The 21,604-nt window shown below is 41.2% G+C and overlaps 1 protein-coding gene across 4 annotated transcripts; it reads right to left on the minus strand.

Annotated features, from left to right (window-relative positions):
- Positions 1 to 2,453: 2,453 nt before the first annotated feature.
- On the minus strand, positions 2,454 to 21,260 carry LOC148035317 (serine carboxypeptidase 24-like). Of its 4 annotated transcripts, none has more exons than XM_087680325.1 (10): positions 20,457 to 21,258; positions 17,046 to 17,153; positions 16,478 to 16,573; positions 16,267 to 16,359; positions 16,077 to 16,165; positions 5,009 to 5,278; positions 4,786 to 4,916; positions 3,268 to 3,363; positions 3,033 to 3,138; positions 2,454 to 2,920 (listed from the first exon to the last, which is right to left on the minus strand). In XM_087680325.1, exons 1-10 carry the CDS (start codon positions 20,776 to 20,778, stop codon positions 2,753 to 2,755), a joined length of 1,479 nt encoding a protein of 492 aa, XP_087536451.1. In that variant the 5' UTR covers positions 20,779 to 21,258; the 3' UTR covers positions 2,454 to 2,752. The 4 variants fall into 4 exon arrangements, with proteins under 4 accessions (XP_087536451.1, XP_087536454.1, XP_087536453.1 ...); XM_087680328.1 differs by lacking the exon at positions 20,457 to 21,258 and adding an exon at positions 17,421 to 19,384; XM_087680327.1 differs by lacking the exon at positions 20,457 to 21,258 and adding an exon at positions 17,349 to 17,393.
- Between the last annotated feature and the right edge of the window lie 344 nt (positions 21,261 to 21,604).

The raw sequence follows: 21,604 nt of genomic DNA on the forward strand, positions 1-21,604 counted from the left end.
GTCTATGGAACCCATTGACTTGTGGTGATTGAAGGCAAAGCTTGTGAAATGATGGATTTTCCTCTCTTTAGAAACCATTGATGGCAAGTGATAAAAGTTGAAGTGCATGATCCATTGGGTCTTTTTGTCCTTGGAATCGTACAATGAACACAACATGAATGAAAATATAACATTAATTTGGCATATGTTGGCTTGTCTGCTGGCATTGCAATTCAGCTAAAAATAACAATACCTATTTCCATCAATACCATAATGCACATGTGCCTCACATGTGCTCTCCACAATAACAAGAGAGAGAGAGAGAGAGAGAGAGTGAGTGAGTGAGTGAGTGTGTGTGTGTGTGTTTGCAAATTTTTTTCCTCTCTCTCTCTCTCTCTATCCAAACCTCTCTTCATTCTCTCTATCAATTTTCATTTTTCTCTCTCTCCCCCTCTCTCTCTCTCTCCAAATTTTCTCCCTCTCCCTCTCCCCCTCTCCATCTCCCTCTCTCTCTCCCATTTTTCTCTCATATGCATTTGTCGCTCATCTTCACCATAACATTCATTCGGCATTACTATGCTCCCATTGTCTACATTGTCTCTCTACTTCCCCACCTCTTTGCTTTGCTTTGCTACCTCTCTACTCTAGTTGTTCTCCTCTATCACTCCACCAAACCCATTGTATGCCTTACTACAAATCATGTGAGCCTCCTATTTGCTAATGTAAGTCATTTTGAGAGAGAGAGAGAGAGAGAGCTATGTGAGCCTCCTATCCACTAATCCTGAGAGAGAGAGAGAGAGGATGCATTTTTCCTTGAGTTGCTCTACTAGAATTACCAGTTTATCTAAAACAAATGCTAGATTCATAGAGATCACATTTTGCCATCTAGTCACATAGACCTCATCTGACATACAAGTTAGGATTCAACTAATGTATAGGCTCACACATGGCTTCTCCTCATTATTGGATCCTTAAGACTTAGAGCACATGAATCATTGGTGGTGCCTTACAATAATGGAAAATTAAGCATATCTAATACCCCCTCTAAATGTCCATTCACCATAGGTGAACTACATCCTTAGTCTAGTACTGAGTCTTTGAAGGTGAACTCAAAGCAGATCCTTCATAAGAGCTCTGGAGAAGATACATGTCGCATTATCCTCTATTGGATAGTAGACAAGCTCTATTGTCCCATCCTTCATCAAATCAAGTACACATTGATACTGCATTTCAATGTGTTTGGTGTACGCATGAAACACTAGATTTTTGAGAATAGTGATGCAATTTTGATTGTCACATGTTAGGACTTTGGATCTTCATTTTGCACTCTCACATGCCATAAATTCCTCCTTAATCATGCCACTTCACATGCAACAAAACAAGCTGCCTTATACTCCGCTTTGATAGAAAACAATGTCATTGTTGGTTGCTTTTTACTAATCCAAGAGACGATTCCTAAATCCAAAGAGAAGTAATATCCAAAAACTAATTTTTTGGAATCACTATCACTTGCCCAATTTGAGTCATAATTCCCCACGAGAGAACTTCCAAAACTATATGTAATACCATAGTCAACAATTTCCTTTAAGTATCTAAGCACCTGCATCCTAGCTTTTCCATGATTTTCTCATGGTTTTTTTGAGAAGTTGCTCAAAATACCAAAAGTAAAACTGAGTCTAGCCTAGTGTTGACTGCCACCCAACCTCCTATATCTCCTCTCTACCTCCCAATGTTTGTCAAATACTCATGTATCCTCAATGGATAACTTCACATTGACGCCCATAGGTGTAGCTATTTGCTTACACTTGGTCATGTCAAATGCTTTCAAGATTTCCCATGCATACTTGTTCTAAGAGAGAAGATTTTGCCAAGATCTAACTAGACTTCAATCCCCAAACAATAGCACAATAAGCCCACATCTATTACTATAGACTTTTCACCATTCTTGTAAACAAACAAGCTAGCATCATAGGCAAATCTATTGAAGTTTAAGCCTTTAAAAAATTTATCCATCCATTGCTACCATGCTCTATGAGAGAGAGAGAGAGAGAGAGAGAGGCATGAGCCTCTCAAGACTAGGCCAATACCCTTGCCCCTCCTACCACATGGTCACCTCTCTTTCACTGCTGCCCATTCACCAAGCCACCCTCACAAATTAGTTTGTTGCTTGACACCATGAGTCGAGCATGCCACTACCTATTGTCCTGCTACAATCCACCCTTGAGGCAGCAACATACACTGATTTTATCGCTATCCATCAACTCAAAGAGCTAGACGTACACACACAGTTCACACTTCGCTGTCTTGCTATGGATTCCAGTCGAAGAGATAGCATCGATTTCATGCCTTGCGGAGAGCGCTTCCTACGGGCGTAAAGGCATCCTCCACAAATTAGGGGAGACAAAACACGGTTGTGGACCAGCACTGACAGGAGGCGGCATTGCCTTCTAAAAAAAAGGGAAAGCGCTCAAAAGCGAGTCTTCTTTTCGAGATATCAGCCAGACTGCCTGTTATTTAAATGGGATAAAACTCACTACGAAGGCATACAAATCAAGCAAATGTATCTTTTGGGTATGGGGATGTACACGACGTTAGTCGAAAATCCATTGAAAGAATTGACCCTGCTTGGAGCTGGAACTGCTCGAGTTCATTCGACTTCTTGAGTGATTTTACATTATATCTGAATTTGATGGCTGTCAGAAGGCCATGTTAGTATTGATCTGGCAGTTGGCCAGTCAGGGCTAGTAAATTGAGCATGCAAATCAATCAAACATCAGATCAATTGGCTTCTATTTCTTGGCAAAACAGGCGCATCACCACTGGCCAGAAAAGCCTTAACCAGCTCAAATCCTCTTTTAGGCTGAGTGTATGGGACTTCATGACCTGCATTCCTTACTGTTACAAGGGAAAGCCCTTCATAAGACTGGCATCGCCCTCCGACCTGCCACCAGTGTGACCAGCGGGTGAGATCCTAAGGCACATGTTCTAAAGTAAAAGAGTATAATTGTTCCTGTTACCTGCAAAGCAACCATAAACCTTTGACAGATACTTACTTGGCCGTCAACATACCAAGAGAACCACTTCTCTTTTTTCTTAAGCCTTAGGTGCTGCACTCCATATCTGGTTCCTGTAACTGGAACAACAGCATCCACGTCTCCACTGGAAAAGGTTTACATAGTATCAACCTTTGTGGTCAAAATGTCTGAGCCAGTGTTTTATGCTAAAATACGCTGCATATACCCATTTTCAACATAAGGCAGTAAACAAACATATAGAAACGATTATTACCTAAAAAGCCAAATCTTGAGGCCTGCAGAAATAAGCTCCTTGTAGACTGGAAGAACTGAGAATGCTGAGTCCTTCCAATGATTAAACAGAGGATCACTGCACAGGAAAGAGCACACATCACATCAATTGAGGAAATATCACAACCCGAAAAAACAGATTGCATCATCCAATCAAGCTAGCACCCACTATTTATACAAAGGGTTTCTTTATAATTATATCGATTACTTATACAAGGTTTTTTTTTTTTAATAGAGGCTTGAATGATAGGAGTAGGAGTAGTTTCTTTATCGCGACTGCCCTGGGGCACCCACTAATAAGTCATTCTGTAAGTATAATCCTGATGGTTTCCATTAAAAGTAGGCAGTTGTCAATCTGTTAGAAGCTCACAAAAATGATCGATTGCATCACTTGCTGAGCCGAACAAGAACAGGATAAAAAGGTTATCAAGGCTAGCGTAGCGAGACACAGGAGGAACCATTGAAGCTTGAAATTTTAACAGGACTATAGATATTAGCCTATTTAATTGGTTGGGCAGTGTCACTAGAACCCCAGTAGAATTGGGAGGTGAAACCTTCGACTACCACTGGAGTCTAGCCGTTGCCGGCATGGTTAAATAACAAGACTCGCTATAATGTTATTGGAAAACACAGGCAAGGCCTGTATTGCCCTTTTCCAAAAGGCCTGCATTACAGGAAAGGCCTGACATATTACCCTCTTCCAGGTTACAACACTACTGTCAGAAGCACCCATTCGCTTATGATGTGGTGTGGCCTCCAGGACCTTTCCTCCAAACGAGGCCCCTGTATAACCTGACCACCCCTCCAAAGAGTTGATTTGATTCCCATCTGACATCCCAAGGTTTCCAGCAAGAGCCAAAAATGGATTTCTCCTTAAAACCCGTTGGCATTAACAAACCTTTGAATCAGATGCCAATAACTAAGCAAGGTGCAAGGAACATTATGCCTCCAAGCCGTCCCACGTATCATTCAGAGAAGATAAAGCTTTGAGATCTCGATGCTTATTTTTACCCTAGGACACATTTGATCTAGACTATACTTCATATTTCTGAAGTTGATCCAAGTAGAGTTGAAAGAAAGCTTTATAGCCAACTCCAGAAGTGAAAACACATACCTAAATATCAACGAAGCTTTAGAAAGTCTACATATATGAAGTCATTGTAGAGTCAGATGAGCCAACATGATCAGCAGAATAGAAAGAACACCAGAATCCTTTTCAAAAACCATTGATAAGTTGCAAAAAGTATCTAAGGCAACACAGCAGCACTGATGCATATGTCAAATGTAGTCACCAATTGTGCTCAGAATGACTACGTGCTAAAATTTTAGGTGTACAATGCAGCTGGATGATGAAAGTGGAGGCAGCCAATGGGTGTAATTCACTACAAACTACTAGTTTTCCATGATTGTGAGCAGCATTGCCATGCAAAATGGACTTCTTTTTTACTAAATGATTAGAATTTGGCATAAACTCAGAACACTAAAAGACATTTGGTATTACCTGCATGCTGTCCAGTTATATGAAATGCCTGTTGTGTTAGCATGAAGGGCTTTCTGAACAGCTGGATTGTTGAAATAAATTTCAGCATAGTTCTCAGAACATGGATCGTATCCAGCCATGTGGCGGATAAACTGCAATTGGTAGAAGCAGACTTGAAATACTTAGCAGTCATGCATCATGGTAAATAGCTGTAAAAGATGAACAAAATAAATATGTGTCTTACAGGGTTACTCTTTGATCTGATCCCATGCTTTCTACTTTGAGCTTGAGTTTTGCAAACAGGAGTGTAAATATCATAAGGATCAATGTCACCCATCTCCACATTGAACGCATCATCTTGGAGATGAATACATAATTTTGAGATATTTTCTTGATGGAAATCGCAAGCCTTGTTTATAGCACGATACAAGGTATCTGATATTAATGCATGATCCCACCAATATTCAACGAGTCCCACACCATCATAATAACCATCCATCACCCCATTTCCCACCTGAGAATACAATTAGAAGTGTAAGGATTGTATGAAGCATACTCTAGGAATCAAGCCAGCACAGAGTTGAAATTTTTGACTGTATCACATTACTCAGAAGCAACAGGTGTGACTTGGTAGATTTTTTCGTAAAAGAAGTTCAAGGGAAGTGACAAATACAAAGGTGCAACTGGAACAAGATGCACAAACTGATAGCAAACTACGTAATATCCATAGTGCTTCAGATTACTCTTATTATCATTCAACAATTGATGCTGCACATAAACGCACACTTTATAAAAATCCAGTAGCTCATAAGCTACCTTTCTGTAAGCTAACATCTTCTTCAGAGGTTCTGTGAGAGGACATATCCAAAGCTTGAAATTCTCAAAATTCTAGCACCTTGTAGTGTACAATCAAGGAGTATATCATCTGACAATGAGGGATTGTAAGGGGCTGGGCTCTTCCAACCATAGTTTTGTATCTACTAACTTTCTCACAGTTGTAATAGTGTCAAGGGCTCCATCAATGGAGAGAGTATCCTAGACACAATGATTTGATGCACAAAAAAAGAAAAATCAATGCCATACAAATACTGCAATTCGAACATTTATGTAACAGAATCTTTGTATATTGGAGCACAACAAGATTATCAGTAGCAAGGGGAGTGATTGTGGCTAGCTAGGTTTTGCTTGCCACCAATTGTGGTATATCACCTCCTGTCATGCACTCGCCAAAGTGAAGTGGTTCTTCAGGAATTTCATTTGGTCAAGTGGAGATGGTAGTCCTACAAGGGCTAAGGCAGCCTGGGATGTCATTTTCAGCCCAAATCTAGGGGTGGCTTGGGGATCATTGACCCAGACAGTCAGATGAGAGTCCTGATGGTGAAGCTTATTGTGAGGGGCCTTCTTCCAAGCAAGGAGCCATGGAAGAAGTTACTGCTATGGAGATCAGAGACCGTTGTTCCTACTGATGGAGGACCATGGCAGCCCAGCATACATAAGATTTTTCAGCACATCTGCGACAAAGAGCTTGGGAAAGGTTTTGAGGTCAGATTTGCTGCATCTACTATATGGGCTTGGAGATCAATATCTACAAGACTTCACCAAATTGACCCAACCACTATTGCAGAGAAGTTGAGGCAGCCACTTCTCTTTAACCAGCTACTTAGAACAAAGAGAGTTGACACCATTGGGAAGAGGACCCACCTATCCTGGGGAGGTTTTCTTCCCAAATAGCATCTATGACCAGGGAATGGTTTGAGCTACTGGCTCATGCACAAAGGCACAAACTTCGCAGCATTAAAGGTATTGGAGACAGAATGGAGAATATCAAGGAGGTAGTACTCCTTGAGTGGAGGACTAACACAAACATCATATTAGCATTTAATTTTAAACTTTCTATTTGCCATTATCCCAGCTATGTCCTTAATGAAATTTCGTATATTCCAGCACTTTACATCCCCTAAAGTGGTTAGCTTAGAGATATAGAGCAGGCAGCAAAATGCAAATGTTTGTTATGCCACATCAAGCCAATTAACGCTAGAGTGATTTTTTAATTTCTTATTTTCTTTTACAGCAAGCAAATGTCAGCTAACAAATTACTTCTTTTCTATGGAAAAAACTATGTGATTTTTTTTTCGAGCTAGCTATTAGCTTTTATGGCCGATCCAAAGGCACATATTTTCATAGCATTTAGCAGCTTAGCCTTTGAGGCCTTTGCCATGGTTTAAGTTTTTTTTAATCCAGCACCATGTTATAATATAATATGATAAGTGCCAACAACGTGTCAGCACCTTTACTGAGGGGATAAGGGATGCCTACTCAATTTTAAAAAACACTAGAATCTAGTTACCGCAACAAATAAGCAAATAATTCTATACTTTCTTCATCTATTAGCCTCCCTTCACAGCCTCTCAGACATGGATTGAGCTCTTCACTAGAGGAGATATCCTTCTAGAAATTGGAACCAGTAGACAAAGTGTGAATACTTTCTTAGTACAAGATTGCAGACTCAAGAGGGAAGATTTGTATCAAATCGGAGTCCAAAGGATGCTCTTGACAAAGGAAGAGGGTTGTGGCTCATTGCAAGATGACTTGGTACCTAGACCCAGAGCCTAAGACATACATGATGGATGGCTGGAGGCATGGAGCATACAAGAGCCACAAAGGTACTAGAGCAAATATGGAAAGATCCATTCCCAAAGACCCCCCTTCTAGTAGATAACACTGTTAAAGGTTGCTCTCCACTAGCTAACACTTGCATCCAAACTGTCTCCTACTGCTGGAAACTGATTTCTAGCATGCTTCCATCCCTCATAGGCTGCATTTTGCTGTTTTCAACCTACTCCAGCATGCGTTTATTGCTCTGCAGCTGTCATTTTTTGGTACAGTCATCATTACCACCTGCATTCACTGTTCAGCACTGCCGTATAGCCTACAACATCATCAGAACTGCTGCATTTTGCTGCAATAGCTGTGAACTGCGTCATCTTGACTGTTTTCAGCCTACTGCCTACTCTTCTGAGCTGTTTACCTTCATCCCCCAACTCTTCAGATCTGCATTTTCTGTTGCCATACACTTTCAGAGGCTGTCTGTTGCATTTTGCAATCCATACAAAGGACGACACACTCTCTAGCTTGCACTCTCTGCTTTGGTCCTAGAGACATGGGAGTTTTAGGTTCATGGTATTTATTCATAATTCTTCATTCATCTTCTATGTTCATTGTCCCTGAGTTACCCTAACCCTATTTAGTCCTTTTATCAATCTATGCTTTGTCATACGATTGTGTTTGTTATCTATAGATGAGTATTTCTTTACAGGAGTTTAGTAGTTGGGACATGGCTTGGCTATGGCAAAGACCTTGTCCCTTGTGTTAGATGTGAGGAGCCAAAGGAGACATTTAGGATTGTCCCAAGGCTCATGAGGTTTGGAGGAAATCCCTTACGATGGTGTTTCATGGAAAAGTAGACTCTAGCACAAATAGGGCCCAACTGTGGATATGAGGATACATAGGATTGTCATACTTACCTCATCTTGGGGACTTGTGAGAAGGATTGCCACACCCGATTTCTCAGACAGTGTGGACCTAGGGGCACTATCACAGATTGGAGTTCATAGCTAGCATTATTGCTTGTACATATGGGTGTCCAAACCCTAGGACAGTTCAAAGACTATGAGGAGGAGAGATGCTATTCTCAAGATTTGGAATTCTAGCACTTTCTTTCAATGTGCCCCATATAGTCTAACAATATAAATCTCCCAACTAGTTATTCATTGAGGCCCTGCATTACACTTTCCCTTGCTTGTATATTTTTTGGTATGGAACTCTTTACAAGGCTGCTTTGTACTTTGTATTTTGGCTTGGGAAACTTTGTACCAAGGGATTTATTAATAGAATTTTTTCTCTTTAAAGGGGGAAAAAGATAATTCAATGTGCAAGAGTGGATATTTATGATTATATCAATATATAGAGGATTATAGCATGACATACAATGATTTCCTATAAGATCATTGATGATAATATAGCTATTAGTCTTTCTTATTATTCAACATGAAGTAAAGAGTTGAAAGCTAAAGGTAAAGTATTAGAGGTTATTAATCAACTTGATAGTCTTGTGCCAATTGAATCGGTGTTTGAGAGCTTCACAGCCTCATAGCACACATGTTACCCTCTGTATTTTATCAGTCTGTTGGCTCCTGGCTATGAGCTTCGTCAAAGTCTAACGGAGACAGTGGAGCTCTGACTGTTTTGGCCTAGTATAGGTGTGTACATTTCTTTTTCAATGTGTCTAGAGTGTGTTCACATTGGCACTGGTTACTTGCATTTCTTTTTCACCGGCTGGGCCGCATATTTTTGTTGCCAGTTTGTGAGTGCCTTGGGATTTGCACAGTGTAGTCGGACAGCATTTAATGCTGCCAACTGCATGATTTTGTGGGCCAACTGCTGCAGCTGGTGTGACCTGATCAGGTTAGCCAGTTTTAGGCTGATCCTGGCAGCTAGATTTGGCTAGGGTCAGCTATTTATAGCCAACCCCCACTTGGCAGGATCATTCATCTTTCTTCTGCAGGTTGAGCACACTCCATCTCCAACATTCTCCACTGCATGTACGGCCATCATCATCAGCCCAATCCGGTGCCCTACTAACACCTTGAGCTACATGCAAGGACTAATCACTTCACCATTGTATTTAACCTTCCATTCAGATTCAATGCAGATTATCACTTCATTCTCTTCTCTCTTCTCTTCTCGTTGTGTTTGTGTTTCTCTTCTGTTGCACACTCTCACATGGTATCATTGCCTAAGTGAGGATTTAGAGGCTTCCACAAGAGGAGACCACATCTAGGTTGTTGTTTGGAGCAGATTTGTTGCGAAGAATGCGATCTTACTGCTATTTTAGAGCCTTCTACCAAGTGTGCAAGACATCTACAATCTTCCTTTCCAAGGTGTAACTAGCTTTCCCTCCGTTCGGGAATCTTGACACCAAAACAAAAATTTTCTAGTGTGATTACAGGTCTATGATGGAGACGAATGACCAACACTTCAATGCATTTGATGACTCTGATGATAAATCATGTTTTCCTTTGAAGATAGGCGTTCTCACCGGTCAGAACATCATGAAGAGCAACACAAATAACAGAGATTAAGGACTCATTCCAAAAGGAAATACCATTTTGACAGGTCTTGATGATTGGAGCGGTTTTCTCCTCCTCCTGCTTCTTTGCATGTCTCAAATAGGGCCCATCCTTTTGGCCCTCATATTGCCATGATGGCATCCTTTGTACAAGTGCCTGCTCCTCCTTCCTTATCCAAGGAAGATCGCCTTGATGAATTGAATTACTCCATGCAAAGTGGAGTGCATATTCAATACCTTTGATCTTTGGGATTTCCTTACTCCTATTCCTCACCCCATGAAGGATCCCACCATTGGTTGCACTATGGACCAAGCAGCTCTATGGGATCGATTCAATTCATGAGCTAGGTCCGTTCTTTTTACGAGTCTACAAGATGCTCTCATTGTTCATGTACATATGTTGCGAACTATACTGGAGATGTGGATGAAACTCTCTTCCCCCTACCATTAGAAGATCTTTGCCCACCATATTACTCTTGAGAAGAAACTTCCTACTCAAGCTCATTGGAGAGCCACCTTGGCATGTTGTACTACTTATAGGGGACTCAATTCTACGTGATCATGTATGGAGAGGGGGCCACTCTCACTAGATGGAGTGACTCAAATTGGGCAAGTGACATGGAGTTTAGGCACTCCACTACAGGGTTTGCTTTCTCCCTTTGGATCGAGAGCTATTTCATGGAGTAGTAAGAAGTAGCCTACCATGGCCTTACCTTCTATGGAGGTAGAGTACCAAGCACTTGTTCTACCACTCAAGAGATAGTATGCCTTTGCCGATTGTCGGTGAAGATTGGATTTCCACTCACACATCAAGGTTCAATATTATTTTGTATGGGAGCAGATCATGGATTCCGAGTTAGCAGTGGTCAGTGGTCTGCTATGCAACGGATCTCTTTGCAAAGCCATTGTTTCAAGATTCTATACTTCATCACATGAGGTCTTTGGGTCTTCAGACATTCCTAGAATCTAAGAGAGCGTGTTAGCATGTATTTTATTAGTATTTCATCTCCTAGTTGTGAGCTTCGTCAAAATCTAACGGAGACGTAGGAGCTCTAATTGTTTTAGCCTAGTCTAGGTGCATGGATTTATTTTGTGTTTTGATCTTGATTGCAACTGCCAAGATCGAGAGGATCACCACAAAGACCATCGTGTTTGAGAAGATCCCCACACAAAGAAGGGAAACGCCTCAAAATCATTGCAATTCGATCTTGATTGCAACCACCAGGATCAAGAGGAAGACCATCGTGTTCGGGAAGATCAATGCACAGAAGGGCCACGCCTTGCTATCATGGCACTTTTGAGATAAAACATGCATTATAAACTGATTCTCTCCTATACTTCAGCATTTTTTCAGTCTTCCGCGGCACACTCAATTACATATTCTCTCCTACACTTCAGCATTTTTTCAGTCTTCCGCGGCACACTCAATTACATACCTTTCATTCTCTTCCCGTACATCTAACACTCATATTTATCAAAGCATCTCATTATGAAACATTTGTAGGTTCCTTTTTTTATATTTTCATGCTAGGTTTTGTACTCGAGTTCAAAACATTGCATGTATATTAGCGGTCCTACTTGGACTGAAGGTTTGGTTTTTCAGTTCTTGCCTTGGTAAGTATTTCCTCCATCAACATGGAGATGGAGATACTATCTTCTCACTTGAAATCTCCTTTATTCTCCTTTGGCTATTCCAATTAAGGGATGTCGGGTTTACCTTCATCATCACCTTCATCCTTTATAATGGTTCTCGACATCACATAAAGATTGACATCACATTCCTCTTTCTCCTTTGGCATCAACATCCATGTTTGAGAGGGCATTCCTATCCTTTCTTGGTATTCTACAGGTTTCAACATTTGTCCTCAACATCGGCCTCCCTTTCCTATTGTACCTCCCCTTTGCATTGCATGATCATTATCATCTTTATAAAAGGTTGGGTAAGTGAATAATTCCCCCACAAGGGACATTGTCCAAGTGGCACTTGCTACATGCTCATTCTCATCATGTAGGATTACTCATTACATCTCATTATATGGAGCATCACTAAGCAGATCCTAAGTTGTCTCCACCAACGGTTCTTTTACCACTGCATCTACATACTTTATCTCCATACGTCTTCACCCTTGGACTTCATCACCAACACCCATGGATGGTTAGGCTTGCTTGTGTGTTTTGTAATGTGGTGGATCTAACCATTACGTTTCATTATCCCCCCTGAGGCATAATTACTCAATAGGATAAAAACTATGATTTAACACCTCCAATCCAAAAATTTAAAAAAAAAAGTGATTCCATTCGCCCTTGTAGGTCTTGGTAGGCCACTGGGCAGCCCAACGAGCATCCTTTGTCCAATACCTTAGCCTCTCTCGGATGATTACTTGGACTTCCTTGGTAAGATAACCATCACCTCTGTAACCTTGGTAGGCCACTACGCAACCGATATGAGCCCATTGTCCAATACCTTGGCTGCTTTGGGGTGTCACACCTTGGGGTAAAATGGACTTGAGCTTCTCTTATAGTCTCTCGCTAGTTCTAGTACATCATGAAGTGGTGGAAACCAAAAGTAAAAGAAGGGCAAGAAACCAAAGAAAGAGTAGGAAAAGAAGAAGGATAATCGGCCTAAGTGTCATCCCAAGTGTTGATAATGTGGGAAGATAACCCATCCACAAGATGGATGTTGGAAGAAATATCCCCATCCTAGGATTCATCAATTGAACTTCTTTGTGTCCTTGACTTGGGCTTCAATCAACTGTCTATATATGGCCTTACTCAAATGGGGACCTCCATGGTTAGGAGGAGGAGGTTATAGTGGAGGACATAGCATTTGGAGATTTTCTTTTGTCTAGCACACATGAGGGTGGGCTCATCCCTAGCATATGTTTGCTCATCTTCTTTCCCAATCCTCAGCAAGACCCCTAACTTCTAGGTTATCTCTTAGCATCTCTTCCTCTTCTATGACCATCCCCTCTCCCCCCCCTCCCCCCCTCCCTGTGGGACTCCTTGTTTTCCCCCTCCTTGACTTGGGCTTCAATCTTCTATCTATATATGGCCTTACTCAAATGGGGACCTGGATGGTTAGGAGGCAGTTATAGTGGAGGACATAGCATTTGGAGATTTTCTATTGTCTAGCACACATGATGGTGGGCTCACAGCTAGCATATGTTTGTTCACCTTCTTTCCCAATCCTCAGCAATACCCCTAACTTCTAGGTTACCTCTTAGCATCTCTTCCTCTTCTAGGACCCTTTCCCCCTGCCCCAGGCTCCTTTGTCTCCCCCTCCCTCTTCAGCTTCTTCTACCCCTCAAATCTTCTTCGACAGCCACTCTAGCTATAGAGAGGGAGTTTTCTTCATATGAGTAAGAGCCACTTTCAGATTCAGGGGTAGTACAAGTACAAGCGGCTTCTCAGCTTCCGACACAGGATGAGCAACCATATGTTATTACCCTGTGGTTCCAGCAGTCGATGTAGGAGTTTGGGGTTATTCTTTCCTAGAGACATGGAAGGAATCCAGCTGATCAGCCATAGGATATAGCAAAGGCTAGGTGTTCACTATAGAGCATAAGCCTATCGCCATTAAGGAGGCTCTTGTACACAAGAGACCTGATGTCATGGTGTATAAGATGATCTCGATTCCGTCGAGCAAAATGAGACATGAAAGTTACTTTTCCTAGCAAAAGATTATCTATGTGAACTGGGTCTACAATACCAAATACTTGTTTGATGGCACCTTACAAGCATAAGGCAAGGCTTGTTACCAAGGGCTTTGCGCAAAAGGCAAGCTTGACTACTCGGAATCTTTTGCTCCAATCATTCAGATGTCTACTATTTCCATTGTGTTAGCTCTTGCAGCCCATCATCGTTGGCCCGTGTACTAGGTGGTCATAAAGTCCACCTTTCTCAACAGCGTCTTACATGAGGAGATTTATGAGGATCATTCAGTAGTATGCTTGGCAAGGAGGATTATGTGCATCACTTGCATATGGCTCTTAGAGCAAGCCCCTAGAGCTTAGTATTAGTAGATAGACCACTTCTTCCTCGATCATGGCTTCAAAGTATCAAATCGTGAAACCCAACCTCTGATTTGGTGAGTGGGTTAGGATTGTGAGCTTATCATCCTTTACGTGGATGATCTCATCTTGACAAGTAGCCATTCATAGGGGGCTGGAGTATATATGGGAGATATTGTGCCATGAGTTTGACATGACAAACCTTTGCCTCGTCCACTCCTTCTTGGTCTCGAGATTCACTAGTTACCTCAAGGCATTTTTATTTCTCAGCACAAGTATATTTTTAAACTCTTGATGGAGTATGGTATGGCTTATTGTGAGCCAATTTCTTCCCCCATAGACCCCGAGTCCAACCTTTCTATATAAAGTGATTCTTTCACAGCTGCTAACAATTATCAGTGCCTTGTGTAGTCGCTCATTTGGCACATCCACACTCAGGCTGACATCTCTTTTATGGTACCTTTGTTGCCTTCTCTCATGAAGACTCCCCTTAATGTTCATTGGCGAGCCACTCTCCATGTTTTACAGTATCTTCAAGGGGCTCAATCCTATGGGATATATCAAGAGGGAGCCACTCTTACAAGTTGGAGTGATTCTGATTGGGCTAGTGACATTGACTCTCAATGTTCTACTATCAGATATGATATTCTTCCTAGCTTGGATCTGGCATAGTTTCTTGGAGCACCAGGAAGTAGCGTACTGTTGCTTGTCATTGATGGAGACTGAGTATCAGGCATTGTGCTCTACCCTTAGGAGACAATATAGATCCACCACATGCTTATGGAGATTGAATTCCCTTGATGGAACCTAATATACTTTGGGTCAACAATCAGAGTGCTATTACTTTCACCACAAACCCTCTGCTTCATGCATGCACAAAGCAATTGAGGTTCAATACCACTATGTATGAGAGTGTATCTTGGATTCAGAGTTGGAGGTGGTCTATTATCCTATAGCATGATGATGCAACGAATATTGTCTCAAAGCCCTACCACAATCTTCTATGCTTTATTATATGCATCTCCTTGGTCTTCAACCACTCCCATAATCTGAGAGGGGTATTAGCATTTCATGATTTTTATGTTATTCATCTCCTAGTTGAGAGCTCCATCAGAGTCTGACTGAGATGGAGGAGATTTGACAGCTGTTCATGCATTCACAATTCACCTTCCATCCTGATCATTAGTCTTCAGCTGTGTTTCCACTATGCAATGGCCGTATTTTGCAGTTTATGCCAGACATACCAGGCAGGCGGCAGCATTATGGGCTGGTTGGACAGCATTTTTGCCTCATTAGCTGATGGTCACCCTGACTTGCAGCATTTTTCCTCCACTTACAGCAGGTCAGCCAGTTTGGCATTCTCCAGCCATATATAGTTGTGCCTTTCAACCTGCTCAATCAGCCAGATTTGTACTCCTCCACTCCTCTCATTCTCAGCCTACTATTCTTGGCATTCTACTACCTCATTCTGGTGTACTCACTGATGCAGACCAGCAGCATTCAGGGTTGATTTGTCACAGCTAAGTATTCAGCATTTACTTTCTGATCAGTGCAGCTTTATTGCTTCTTTCTCTGCCATCACTCTAAAATGGAAAGAATAATCACTTCTGTTAAAAAATACAAAATTAGGATTCTTCTTCTTCTCCTAAGTCTGAATATCGTAATTATTTAAAAATTAGATTACAAACATAGAAACACAATAGAGATGGAGATAAGTTAAGGGTAAAAGATGGAAACCCCCTCGAAGGAATGTATTTCTTCTCAACCCAAGTCCCTTAGGGCTGAGCTCAGTTAAAACCAACCTCAAAGTGAGGAGAAGTGTTTCTAACTCTCACAAGGTCATGCAAAAGATACACAGATGTGTCAGTGAGTTTTGAGGGAAAACTGTGACCCACTGCCTTACCAAATGAACCTAAGGAGTTTCTTTTCTTAGCATACATATATACTACAATCAAGAATCATTATCGAACCTCTCATGAAGCACAAACCTTTAGTCTGGATGAGAATGAGGGAATGGCATTACAATTGCCAAAGGGCCATTTACAGATATGGCAAGTATGAAAAACCTTTGTTATAAATAATGACTTACTTCATATCTGTTCAACAACCTAAGCCACAAAGAGAACACATTCTCAAAAACTGTTAATGCATGCTCCTTAATAGAAAACCCATACCATGATGCCCTTGAAGTTTATTTCCGGATTCTTCCTACCCTTAACATTGTTTTCATATACCAATTTGGAGAGCTGAGGTACATAGTGACCTGCAAAAATTAGCTGCCCGTCTCAAAGAAATGTTGTAATTTTCAGAGAATTTGATGGTAGCTACACATGCTGGACTTGCAGCCAAACACATACTGCTCACCTGCATAGCTTTCCCCCATGATATAAAACACCCGCCCCTTGTACTGTGGGAACCTCTCAAACCATTTCACCAAAAAGGCATGAGCATCTTTAGCTGCACACAGCCAACAAATGTCCAAATCAGCACCCTGCTTTGGCACCGCTGCCATGTGTTTGGGTGGGAAACAGACAACTTAGGATTGTGTTTACTTAAGGTGGAAGAGGAGAGAAACCGGTTCTTTCATCGCCAGTTGTTAGCAGGTCTGAAGATGTGTTCGAGTATGAAAATCCAACACCAGCAGGAGACTCCAGGAACAGAATGTTTGCGACTGCAACAAAAATGCCACAACCGTCAGTTCACATTTACTTCTAGTTGATTGTGACACGACTAGCTGATATCAGTACTTCCAACTTTTTCACATAAGACTAATGGATATCCGTGCTTATCTCTGTGTCCTCAATCACTGATTCTTGCACTTTCAGCTTATGATGAGATTCCATCATCATCATGAATCCACATAATCCGATTGAATTTATATGTGATTCGACTTGATCATAACCTGATTGAATTTATATGTGATTTGGCTTGATTGTGACATGACTGGTGAATTATAGCAGTTTCCACTCGTGGCATGCCACTGTCGTCACTATCATCACATCACTACTGATAATTAAGATTAGCCAGCCTGTGCAACGATGCCATTTGAATCTTGCTTTTAAGCTGCAATTTTATGCTTAAACGTTAATCTTGTGATAAGAGCAATCAGCAGTCACGTAGAGGACATTGGGTTTTCATCATACCTCTGTTCCAAGAATAATCGTTCATGAACAGCCCACTGGCGTTTTTGTAGATGCGGAATGGACCAATCTCTTCCATGGCTCCATAGGCAATGGATGAGCATCCAGGGCCTGTAAACACAAACTTTGCAGCTGAGAAACCAAACGAATAGGTCACGATACACAAAGCCGTGCCTGTATATTCTCGACGTTAGCGATGCGCGTGGGTTGGCGCAGAACACTAAGTCATATAGTTAGCAAGAATAGTTAATTCAGAGCTAAAGAACCGCATTTATTCAACACGTTAGGTCAACAAGTGAACTTAACCTGCACTAAATCAGCTCTTAATCAGCATTTAACTTCAGTTAATAAGGGGGTGAATTTCCAAGGAAGAACAACCTTGTCACTCTACCATTATAATAGCATGTGCCTTCACATGCAATGCTAACACACACACACACACACACAATTGTACTTATGTGTGTGTGTGTGTGAGAGAGAGAGAGAGAGAAACAAACTTAAAGAATTATATAAATCTATATGCACGCACATTATGTTAATGTACCCACATATACACACATGGTTATGTGGGATGCTTATTTCATTCTAAACATATGTGCACATCTACACATTTGGTCATTCCATGCACAAGTATTCACTCGATTACTCCAAAGTCTTGAAAGCAAAGCAACCCCATTTATGGTCATTAAGAGGGTTAATAAAAGGTGTCACATACATCTCACAGTATAGCAAGCATAGCATTCTACATTCACAAAAATAAGGGTATGTTATCGTGTGCACATGTGTGTGTATGTGTATGTTTTGACCAAGAGAAAATGGCAAGCGCCAATGGCATTGTGCCATGGTGATTAAAGTGTGTGCACAGGCTCAAACCCCATTATAGCTACTATGAGATCTCTCAACATATTTATGTGGGCGCATGGGCTCAAATCCCATTAAAATACTCAGTGCACACTCAATAAAACTTTTCCAAAAACAAGTCAAAATAGGGGATTGTGCATTTTAGGGGGCTAAGAAAATTGTGAGTCCATATATATTTAGATTGTGTACAACTAGGATCCTAATTTTCACAACCACAAGAATTTTTATAACAGCAATTCTTTGGACCTTATATAGTGTGTCAAACAACATTCAATAGTGTTGAATGTAATTTGACATTGATAATAATCAAATAAATTATGGTTATGGCTCAGTTATAACTTGCGTAATCTCTTGAATGGAGATGCCAACCAACTCAAATAAAGTTCCCCCTCCTCATTAGTCAACATCAGTGAACAACTTATAAATACTAATTGTATCGCAACTCATATTGATAGCAAAGGGAAAGATGAGTAAAGTAAGGAAGAAAGATATTTTGGTCTACATGTGGAAATGTCTTAATAGTAGACTTTAGTTCCACATGTTTGCAACACCCAAGTACCACATAACTACCATAGTAGAAAAGCTCGTCTAGAAGGGGAAAAACCTTAGGGTTAATAATGTAACAAAAACAAAGTCAAATATGATGGGGATCTTATGAGATGACAATTGATGATTTGCTAAAAAGTGGGTATTACTAGCTTAGAAAGGCCCCAAAATTCATACTTTGTTGGCCGCACATTATATATTTTTGAATACAAAAAGTATAAATATTAGGCTCATTCAATTTCTCTTGATATAACATATCTATTCACACCATCATAATTTAGAAAGTTTGAAATATGATTTTTTCTAGCAAGGTTTACATAATTGGCCCCTCTACCCTGCATAAATATCCCCTTAGCCAAAAGGATATGGTCTACCTACACAAAGACCTACTCATCTACCTACATCTAAATAAATCCATTGCTCTTAATAGGGCACCTAATGTGCCTTTGGAATCTAGAGTTGTTGTGTGGTTGGTGGAGTGTTCTTATTGACGTGGCCAACAACTTGGACTTGATGGATAAAGTTTAGCCAACCATGTATTCAAAATGAAGGTACATTATTGTCATAAATGCTTGCTAGGAAGAGGAGATAAACTAAGGAAAGTAATTGCATAGACCAAATATATAAGAGTACGACTAATTTAGAAAGCCTTCAACTATCAAATTTTCTTGTTGTAGATAATGTGCTAATTGTGTACCATACACACAATATGTTCAAAACTCCATCCAAGCCAAATCATGTTGCATGCTAAAGATCCATATACACAAAATAGCTACACAAGCTAGGTCTTAGAGCTATTAGCAATTCTTATGGCATGTTTTTGGTGCTTATTACTAACACATGGGCTAGGTTTTAAGACTTGTGGATATGTGCACATTAGTCCATATGGTTGTCTTCTATTCTCCTTTCAAGTATACTCGACTTACACAATTACAATGCTTGAATGATTGATGTAACCCCCTCCTAGTAGCACAATATGGACTACATAACATGTTGCCATGTGCATGCAAATAATTGGAAAATGAGATAAATGTCTGTTTAAGTCAATAGTTGTCTACTTTTTTGTGCTTTTGAAAAAAAAAATCAAATGTAAATAGTCACCAATTTTTTCGACTCTTAAGTAAATGTGATGTATGTTTGATGCATCGAACATTGCTACATGTCGGTATAAACTAGACCTTTCCAAAGCCTAACAAGTAAAGTTATCCCCCTTCATAGAGACTTTGAGGGTGAAAGAGCCTGCCACATGCAAGTACCTCACTTTACTTGCCACACTTCCAAAAAGCATGGCAACTGCGCAGTGTTACCCTCGGTGACTTAATGAGCTACGTAAATACATAGAGAGAACTTAGAAGTATACATAGAAAGTGCATATGTGAATGTATAAAAGTTACAAGTATACATAGAAAGTACATATGTGAATGTATAAAAGTTACAAGTATACAAACAAGTTACGACACATGCATAAATTCCTATTAATTGGTGGTTCTGTGGGGCCATTGCACGAGGAAGAAGACAGCGGCCAAGATGAAATGTGCAAGAGCGTCAGGAAGTCATCAACACATTCAATGATAGCAATAATAACGATATAATACTTTTTATTAATAGCAATAATAGAGATATAATACAAAATAAAAGTAGATACATAATTATAGGAGGGGGAAAATAATATGGGATATCCTAAGCAACGTAGGTGGGTGGGTAACTGTAGTAACCACGAAACGCTGGATGAAACTTACGGTGGTGAAATTATTATAATTAAAGAATCGGTTGAGCAACGACTCGTCGGGCAATTGTGGTAGCAGCGGCAGTGATGACAACAGTGATGGATATCAGCAGGCAGTGGCGGTAGCGACGATAGTCTAATATGTGATGAGAAGGTGAGGATGACGATGGGAAGGATTAAGGAGTAATCATGAAGAGCAGGAGCGACGATAATGATGAAGATTAGTATGATAATGATAATGAATGAATTAATGATTACATGAGAGGAGATGAAGAGAGGACCTCCGTTCAACCAGAGGATGAGGGGCTTGGAGGGGGCGTGGGAGCGGGCCTCGGTGAGCCAGTAGAAGAGGGCGCGCCCGGCGGTCTGGTTGACGGTGATGTAGCCCGAGTACTGCTTGAAGGCCACGGGGGGCTGCCCCGGCAGGCTCTCGATCAAGTCCTGCGCTTGCTCTTCGTTAATCTCGGCCGCATCCTCAGCATCCCCCCCACCATCAGCAGCAGCTGCAGCAGCGTATGTCGCCGCCATCGCCAGCACCACCATCCCTGCTGACAGTCCTATGAGCCAGCCGCCCCACCTCCGCCTCCTCTCTCCTTCAGCCATGCTCTCGTGTCCGCAGCAGCTGCAGCTACAGTAGCTGCTGCTGACTGACTGACTCTCTCTCTCTCTCTCTCTCTCTCTCTCTCTCTCGCTCTCAAGCTGCCGAATATGATGATTCTTTCTTTTTCTCTTCTTCGTCTCTTCGTAATAAGCAGGGACCTGCAGAGAACGAAATGCCTCTTCCAATATAGCTCTTCTAAAATTACCTCTCCTTCTGAGCTGGTTTTCAGCTTATATCAGTCTATATACATTCCGAGCCGGCCTCAGCTCTTACTCTCTCCCCCCATCGAGCGTGCGTCTCCCTTTGCCACCATGATTAAACCGGACGGCGGCAGTTTTAAAATTTTTGTCTTTGGCTCATCCCTTGATCATTCCGCTTGACCATGGTTCTCGATCCCCCTTCCTCCCTTCAAATGCTCATAATATGGAATCCTACAAACTAAGGACCATGCCACACCTATGTGGACAAACTTAAACAAGCGAAAGGGAGTGTGAAAGCACCGAGACAAACTCAAATAAGCAAAAGGGAGTGTGAATGCACCAAGGCCACATTGTCTATGCAAGGACCCCATTTGTGCCAACAAGGAGAGAGTGTGTGCTTGAGTTGAGAGAGAGCCATTTAGAGGAGAGAGAAAAGGTCTTCAAGAGAGAGAACATGATTTCCACCTATCAATGATTGCCAAGTCTTTGGACTTCTCCAAGTTCATGGAATGCCACCATTTTTAGAGATAATCCATAAACTCCCTTTAAGGCATGACTTGGCTCTAACATGCTTTGATACGTTTACAATCTCTCACATACTTAGAGTGCACCTCCGTACTTAGGTGGC

This window comes from Lygodium microphyllum, chromosome 6 (assembly GCF_053477565.2).
Source record: "Lygodium microphyllum isolate KBCC chromosome 6, Lygodium_microphyllum_v1.1.10, whole genome shotgun sequence".
NCBI lineage: Eukaryota > Viridiplantae > Streptophyta > Polypodiopsida > Schizaeales > Lygodiaceae > Lygodium > Lygodium microphyllum.